Source organism: Humulus lupulus, chromosome 8 (assembly GCF_963169125.1).
Source record: "Humulus lupulus chromosome 8, drHumLupu1.1, whole genome shotgun sequence".
Lineage (NCBI taxonomy): Eukaryota > Viridiplantae > Streptophyta > Magnoliopsida > Rosales > Cannabaceae > Humulus > Humulus lupulus.
Genome location: NC_084800.1, coordinates 19,115,400 through 19,124,258, shown reverse-complemented (window position 1 = coordinate 19,124,258; position 8,859 = coordinate 19,115,400). Strand labels below are relative to the sequence as shown.

Sequence of the window (8,859 nt, the reverse complement as noted above, 5' to 3'; positions counted from 1 at the left end):
GAAAAAGTGACACATCCTTACATGTCAAAATAAAATGTTTTTTGAGGAAATATAGATCTTCATTAAAGGCTTAAAAACAGCCAACCAACAGGTAGAGGCAATATATGGCAATTGCTCCTCCCCATTGTTGGCATTGGTAAGTGGTACACTTGATTATCCCTTCATTGCCGCCCACATAAAGTGGTGCGATCTTCCGCGTTGGACCTACGAAAAACAACTAGCTCCTTGAGCCAAAACATAACAGCCTCTACCCACTACGGAACAAGAGATAAAAATGAAATTATGAACTTGTTATACAAATTTACTCCAAATAGTACAACCATGGTACATTGAGCCATCCAGTCCACACATCTAAAACAAGCTAGATCGAAGATAGCACATATATATATATATATATATATATTCATAGAGCAATGAATCAATTACAAGAAAATGTGAAAAGGAGAGTCTCTACTCCGATCTTGATTTTAATCATCTAAGAAAATACAATTATTAGGCATCCGGCAGTGAAAAAGTGAGAAAAAGTGAGTCTAGTCAGATCTCGATTTGGTCTCTTTAAGAGACACAATTATGTGGCTCCAATTAAACAATTACTGGCAATTCGTTCCTTCTTAATCTGGTTTCTTCAAATTCAGACAATTATCTGCCGCTTGGCTGTACAGTTCCTGCACTTGTCTTAGTTCATTCTCTGTGAAAAATAAATCATTGACACTGTAAGCCTCTGCAGCAGCATTTTGCATTTCTCAGATAAACAATGACTTAAATATAAAAAAAATAGAAGTTCCTATAACTGGCATGGAGTAAGGCATGGACTCTCACTAGTGTTCCACTACCTAAGACTTAACTACTGAATTACCAAGGTTTTGTAACTCGTCTTTAACGATGACATTTTGTTAGCAGTTCTCAAGCACTCAAGGAGTAGGTTCATCTATTGATTGAAAATCCTTTTGCACACTATACGACGAATAGTTTTTTTTTTTTATCTTGGTAAACTTGGTGCTTAATTGAGGCCCCAAGAGCCTTGACAGTAAGAGGTCCCAGGTTCGAACCTAGGTCTCACCCATTTCCCAAACCCCCTCGCCACTAGACCAACCTAGTGACTTCTAAACGATATATAGTTAGCCATGCTAAATATTGTTTCTGTTATAAAGGATGTTATTACGTAATAAAATTACTTGAAATTATACTTGCACTGGTCTTTTTCGTTAAAATTGAGTATTCCTGATTATGAACCAATCAATTGGCTGTTCTATTGCTCTCTGATTATGCAGGTTTGTGGCCCGTTAGTGTCCTGTCTTGTGTAAACACACACTGCTATTTGAAAAAATAAAAATAAAAAACTTATCTGGACTGTTTGCCTATGTTCACCTATATCAAGCTAATCACATAGCCGGGCTGTTTGCCTATGTTCAAGTCTATCATATATACTAGTCAGGTCTAAAATTATATGCATTTAACCCTGATAGGCATGTACATGTATCTAAGACAAAATGAACTAAAAGATGATACTAGAAAGAAGTATAAAAAAGATATCAGGATGGAAAAGAGAAGTAGACCTGCAGCTTCTAGTTGCCTCTGGAGTTCTTGACCCACAGCATCATTTTCAGCCTACATGATTTTTTGCATTCAACAAAGAAAGGATATAAAGTAACAATAATAATTTGAAATCTTAAAAGATTTATAGTCAATTAATCACATACCTGAAGTTCTGCAATCCTTTTCAGCTGCGCTTCTTCACCTCCATCGGGCAACGGAAGTGCTGCCACCAATGCATCAAACTGCACAACAAACCAGAGTGGTAAAATATAATTGAACTACAAGATTTAAAACACCATACGGGCATTCGACATAAAAAGATTAAAACTACAAATACCAGTACTACATATATGATTTACATGCCAACTTAGCACCTAATCTTAAAAGAAGCAAACTACTAACTAATCAACTCATTTTTTTGAAAAAAATAAAAATACAATATCCAACCATTTCACTGACATAATAGATATTAGTTATCCCACAAAGTTATATTGCATCCAAATATTTCCAGTCAATGTTTGTTTACACACACTTTTCGCCCAAATTGACACACAGTACATAGTAACCCGGCCACAAGTATACACATATTCCTTAAATCCCTAACAATTATTAATGAAAGAAACTCCAACAAACACGGTTCATCTCTGAAACAAATTTCTGGGTGTGACTACTATCATAACAACACACAAACTGATCCATTGAAATTGTCATTATTGACAGACCCACCTGTTTAGCGGCCTTAACGAGAGCCGCACTCATGAGCTTGGGTTGTTCGTCGAACTTGGTAGCATCGTCGGGAGCCGGAATCGGAGCAGGAGGCGGGTCTGGGTAATTGGGAGAGAGTTTGACTGGAGCAGCGTCCCTTTGCAGTGTCCCAAATGTGTTGAAGGTTAAAGCAGCTATTGTATTCACTTGTTCCTGCAACTGCGATATTATGTCCATCTCTCTCCTAATGCTAATCCCTAGTACGACGATGATCCGAGAATGACCATGGAGAAATAATGGTTTTGGTGGAACTTTCAAGGAGGAGACCTCTATATTCACCATAACATGGGTTGGGCCCTCTGATCATACCACATTGTTGGGCTCAAACCTAATTGGGCCTAAATATCTTTGGCCCGTGAAATGGAGGTTTCTAGGGCTTGTTTGGAATGCCTGGAATGTATTGGACTGTTAGTTAGGACTAGATTGTGCTGAGTGGACTTATCGTTTGGTGCATTGCAAGATTAAATGAAATATAAAATAATTTTTTTAATAAATTTATGATTTTTAATAATTTTTTTTAAAAGAGAATTCAATATTTTAAAACAAATAAATTGAATAATTTTCAATAAAAATAATAATTCTTAAAATTAAATAATATTTAAGAAAAAAAGTTAATGATATATATTATTTAATTATCAAAATTTAAATATTATAGAAAAAACAATTAGATAAAGAAAAAATAAAAAAATATTTCAATAAAATTTAATTGTAGACAAAATTTATTACTTTTAAAATTAAAATTATTATCATTTATTATTTTTACATAAAATATGATATATATTATATATATATATTAAAAAATACTAGTTAAAAAAGAAAAATTCATACATTTTTGGTGGGTTCATATAGTCCCACATACAGGGGACTCTAGAGTACCTATGCACATATGTGTCCAGTCCAATTAAGCCTTAAAAACTGTGCAAACACAGTATTAAATAAATTTGTCCAGTCCCTTGGTGCAATCGAATGGTTCAAACGAACCCTTAAAGGGTTTATAAGAGAAGAAGTTCCCATCTTTCTACAAAGTATCACTTGAGTTAGGCTCCAAACTTTTGTTTATATCACTATGTGTATCACTAAGTCTTTTTGTTGAAAAATGATTTAAATAATTAACAACAAAAAATGATTTATAACTTAGTTAATCATAGAAGAATTAATTAGGTCATAAATCATTATCTGCTGGTTCAAAAATTGTTATTTGCAGTGCAATCTGAAAATTACTTTCCAACATAAAAAATTAATATGATACACATTTAGTAAGTTTGAGGACCTAAGTGATGCAAAATAAAATTCACGAACACAAAATAAAATTTGGGAACCTAAGTGATACTTAACAAAAAGATTAAAAACCTCTGCTCACATAAACATTTTATTAAATAGAACTCTATACATCTATGCTAATATGACTACATAATAATAATAAATAAAGAGATATTTGTAGCGAAAATACTTAAATTATTGTGTTTGTAACACTTATGTTCCCGAGTTATTTTTTTGGCGGCGAAATTACCTTCCGTTCATGTTTTGGTGCAATTTAGTGCAGCTGCCTGTTTCGTCATTAAATCCGCCTATATGGTGTGAAATTTGTTTATAACTTGGATACTTTCACCACAAACATCTCTTAAATTTTGTACTTTTGCCGCAAACATATTTTATATTGGGTATTTTTGCCGCAAATATTCATTTAATTGGATACTTTTGCCTACGTTTTAAAGATGAACTTAATGGTGAAAGTTGACACTTGTACCAAATTGCGCCAAAACATGGACGGAAGGTATTTTCGTCGCTCAAAAAATAAATTGAGTACTTAAGTGTTACAAATTAGGGCTGTGTAGAAATTTTTACAACCCGAATAAACTGCCCAAACCAACCCGAAAAAACCGCCAAAAAACGCAACCCGAATAAACCGACCAAAATTTAAACCGCCCAATTGTTACATTGGGCAGGTTGAAAATAATTATCAACCCGCCCAATATAACCCAACCCGCCCAATTAAGAATTTGTTATTAATTTATTATTTTTAATATATTCAAATAAATATATAAATTAATTATGTTTTGTTTTAATTTTTTTACTATAAATTTAAAATATTGTTTTAAGCTTAAAAATATAAACTTCACACTATTAGTGCTAGTATTTAAAAGAAAAAAATGTAAAAAAAAAAATATGTCACTTTTGTTTGGGCGGGTTGACCCGACCAACCCGCCCAAAAAAAATACAATTTCGGTAAGGGCGGGTTAATCCGACCAACCCGCTCAAATTATTAGACGGGTTAAAAAAAAAATTCTTAATTAGGCAAGTTACGGGTCACTTTTGCTAACCCGATTATGACATTGGACAGGTAAAAATGCATTGTAACCCGACTAACCCGCCCAATGATCAGCCCTATTACAAATGTAATAAGTTAGTTACTTTCACCGCAAATAACCCATAAATAAATTAAAAACCAATTTTTTGTATCATTATTATGCTTTTACAGCAATGAATACTTCATGAATTATTAATGGGTGTGACTATTGACACACATTTTTTTTCTCCTCTCACACCTTTTCTAATTAAACCCCTCTTAAAATTTAAAAATAAAAGAATTTCTTTTCACACTCCTCTTAAAATTTTATTAAGTATAATATTGTCCATAAAATTTTCTTTCCACACCCTTTTATATTATTATTACTAAATAATACAAATATTATTAAAACCACTATCTCTTAAACAAAACTAAAACTAAAATCATTGTCACTAACATAAAATATTCATGATGATCAATGATTTCATATCATGATCAAAGTTATGTTTTTTACATCTCATTTTCATGCCTTAATGACATTTTTTTCTCCTTTATATTGTTATTTAATTTTGTTAATGATGTCAATCTTGAGTGACTTGTTGTTACCATACACAATTTTTAGAATAAAATACAATAAAAAAAGTTCATACATATGATAAAAAAAAAAAAAAAAAAACCTCATTAGAATTAAAATCTTTAGCATCTCCACATTCATATTCATATCTATTTTTTGTTCATTCATTAATTTTTTTTTAGAGTTTTGATTTTTTAAACTGACAATCTAACATTTTTTTAATGTTTATAAATAATATGTTGAGAGGTTGTGTTAAGAATTATGGTTAATAATTATAATTGTTTGAGGATGTTTGTAAATGGCTAATTTATTACCCATTAATTATAAAAGGGTGAGGGGGAGAAAAAAAGTGTCACACCCATTATTAATTTATTTAAAGTTTGGTACCCTATATTGTATAATATTATATAGCATATTTTTACATAAATTAACATGTTTTATATAAAAAAATATGTAATATAATACAACCCAATATAATACTACAATACAATATCATATAAAATACGACACATCAACACACACCAATTATATTTTATTATTCATTTGTGGATTGGGTAAGAAGTAAAACAGGAATTGAACAAATGAACAAACAAACAAGAAAGCAAGAGATTCAGGAAGATAAATTGTTGTTTAGACAAATAAAAACCCCTCTGCAGAGAGAAAAAGAGCGATGGAAACTAAAAAAAAAATGGACAAGAAAAAGCATCCTGAGATGTGAACACAAAGAGTCCCTAAGAAAGTAATATATGCATCTATGACTAGATTGTCAGCCTTACTAGACTATGCATCACTGGAGTCCAACTTCCTCCCCAATTTCTCTATAACATCAAAGAAGATGCAAATGCAGCAAGAAATTGATTTAAGATTGTTGAGGTGGAAGTGGAAGAGCATCATTGTGATCACATTCCATGCTGCCAATGACACCAAAAGGACTACATACATATCTGGGTTGATTCGGTCCTAAAAGAACATTTTTTTGTCTGATGAGATCTTGGGAATTGTCTCTCCTTCCAACATCATTTCTGGTTGGATTTGATTTACTGCAGAGACTGAGATTGAGGTGTTATTAGCATCACCTTCTCTATTGGAGACATCAATAGCATGCCTTGATTCTGTCCCTTGCAGTACACCTTCTCCATAGCCATTGTTGACTGATTTACCCTCTGCCTCAGAAGTTGTGAGTTCGGACCTGGAAACCACAGCTGGAGGTGGTTGGTTGAGTTCAAGATTCGGAATTTTCATCTCACTCTGAACCAAACCCTTTCTAGTGTCAGAGCTCAAAACATGATCTCGAAACTTATACTCCTCACCAACAGCTTCAATGCCCTGAAAGATGTCAATAACTGGTGGAGGTGCATGTTCCTCTTTTGATTCTTTGTTTTCCTTTACATTGTTAGGTCCTTTCACCAGTGTGGATGTTTCTGTATCAGGCAATATCTCAGAAACTGGTGCAAGTGATGGTTCTACTTCTGAATCTACTTCATAAGGTCCTTTCACCAGTGTGGATGTTTCAGTATCAGGCAATTTCTCAGAAATTGGTTCAGGTGATGGTTCTACTTCTGAACTTCTATTTGTGTCTACGTCATTAGGTTCTTTAATCAGCTTGGGGACTTCAATCTTGAGTGACGTGTCAACAAGTGGTACAGATGATGTTTCTGTTTTAGATTTTCCATTTGTCTCCACTTCACCAGGTCCTTTCATCAGTGTGGAAGCTAAAGTCTCTTGTAACACCTCACTGCCTTCTACAGTTTTATCACACTCCATTTGGGCCACTACAAAGCTGGATCGGCTATCCAGTCCAGGCTCACTTGAGTGCGATGAGATAAACGTTCCACTCAATGAAAGATCAGTATTATTCTTTGGGATGCTATCCTCCTGAGGTATAATAACAATCGAAGAATGGTCCTTAAGTGCCACTAAAACACCAGGCTGAGATTGAGAAGGTTGGCTTCGGTCTGTAAATGTAGGTGCTTGGTCTTTCGACTCAACAGATTGCTTATTGCTGTTTTCTGGGTGCACAGAACCGGAAGGCTGAGGATGCGGATTGAGAATTGGGATAGGCATCTCTTTTCTTTTGCACATCGGAACATGAGGAGCCACGTCGTTTGTTGGAGTAATTGGAGTGAACCGCCCTGGTAGAAAGACAACGCCCCTCAGCTCAGTATCAGTGTCACCTACCTTCACATTAAGAAGATATCCATCATCAAATGAACCCTCAATCACACCTGAAACCACCTGGCCCACCATTTTATCAACCCCATCACCTGAATCCAAACTTTGTCTGTTTTTCTTCACACTCTCAGATCCAGCCACTGCCTGCACGCTCTCCCCCTTGACCAAACTTTCGTCCTTACGAGGGCGTCCTCGTTTCCGCTTCATAGGGAGGTCTCCAGGCGATAAAGCATTAGCCCCTCGAATCTGTTGGTTCATCTTGCTGAAACGAATGAAATAGATGAAATTTTAAAAACGTTTCCTTGAAAAAATAAAATCACCAACTTTTGCTTTATCTATCTAGACTAAATTCTAAGTGATAAATATAAAATGTAAACTTTTTACGCAATCTTTTTTTTTTCTAATGTCAAGCAGTTCACCCTTTCCAAAGAGGAATACCATGCAAGATAGATATTGGCATACATATATAATTTATTATTTTCTCTGCCATCTGAGCAAATGTCATGCATATGAAACAACTAATATGCTCTTTAGAACTTCGACAAAAATAGAGCAATGTGTTTGTTAGTACTAAAAATTAAAACGCAGCTTATGCAAAGGTTTTATGCATGGAAAGAAACGACTGTTTTGTCAAAGTTTTGTGATTGCCTTAACAGGAGAAAGAAAAGACAAGTTCTTTCAAGCGCTTGCCTCTAAAAAAAATCTATAAATTCTGTAAACGATTACCATTTTAGTGTTGGATACATACATTGCAATAAGGAAACTAGAACCTATTGTAGGAAATGGAAAAGTGTTTATAGATCCACGAGGAGACAAATATTTCACCAGTCAAGTAAGGATGCAAAACCAACAAAAAAAAATCCAGTTTTTAAACTCATCCTACAATGTAAAGTCCTGCAACCAACCAATAAAATTTTGTAAGATAGTATCAATGAATAAAATAATAATAGAGAGAGTCGTCAATACTCTACAGTGGTGATATCACAAAAATCACTTTAAAATGGTCTCAATCAAATAACAGCCAACCATATAAACTTTTAATTCACCTCACATTAAATCATTTCTAGTTTGAACAGAACAATCATGTGCGCAGAAGCAAACGACAATGTCACACTTACATTGTCATTAAAAAATTATTACAAACAGATGGTGGGCAGAGTCAATATTCTAATAAAAAAATACAAAAATGTACCTACACTAAATAAAAATTAAATCTTTAACCTACCAAACAAGACCCAAAACATAGAAGAAACTCAAGAATTTCAGATCTGAAACAAAACAATCAGATTTGAATCGTTCTAAAAGAGAGGGTGAAAAGAGAAAAAAACATATAAACATGAGGTAATGGAGACCTTTTGAACGACGAAAATGAGTGTCGATAGCAATGCGGCTAGATATCAGTCATTAAAGAATGGGCTCCGTCCATGGAGTTCTTGCATTGTTTTCAAAACAATGAAACTGTTTCATCAATTTTCTATTTCTTGAATGTAAAGGGGAAAATAATAATTTTGTCAAAAAAAAAAGG

The 8,859-nt window shown here is 33.7% G+C and overlaps 2 protein-coding genes across 3 annotated transcripts; both read right to left on the bottom strand.

Annotated features, from left to right (window-relative positions):
- Window positions 1-269: 269 nt before the first annotated feature.
- Window positions 270-2,548, bottom strand: LOC133795198 (mediator of RNA polymerase II transcription subunit 21). Its single transcript, XM_062232657.1, has 4 exons — window positions 2,263-2,548; window positions 1,701-1,778; window positions 1,557-1,608; window positions 270-688 (listed from the first exon to the last, which is right to left on the bottom strand). Exons 1-4 carry the CDS (start codon window positions 2,476-2,478, stop codon window positions 612-614), a joined length of 423 nt encoding a protein of 140 aa, XP_062088641.1. The 5' UTR covers window positions 2,479-2,548; the 3' UTR covers window positions 270-611.
- Window positions 2,549-5,679: 3,131 nt separating this feature from the next.
- Window positions 5,680-8,859, bottom strand: LOC133795195 (uncharacterized). 2 transcript variants are annotated; one of them, XM_062232652.1, is made up of 3 exons: window positions 8,687-8,859; window positions 8,160-8,228; window positions 5,680-7,596 (listed from the first exon to the last, which is right to left on the bottom strand). In XM_062232652.1, the coding sequence occupies exons 2-3, from the start codon at window positions 8,210-8,212 to the stop codon at window positions 6,123-6,125; spliced, it is 1,527 nt and encodes a 508-aa protein (XP_062088636.1). In that variant the 5' UTR covers window positions 8,213-8,228; window positions 8,687-8,859; the 3' UTR covers window positions 5,680-6,122. The 2 variants fall into 2 exon arrangements, with proteins under 2 accessions (XP_062088636.1, XP_062088637.1); XM_062232653.1 differs by lacking the exon at window positions 8,160-8,228 and having other exon boundaries at window positions 8,687-8,857.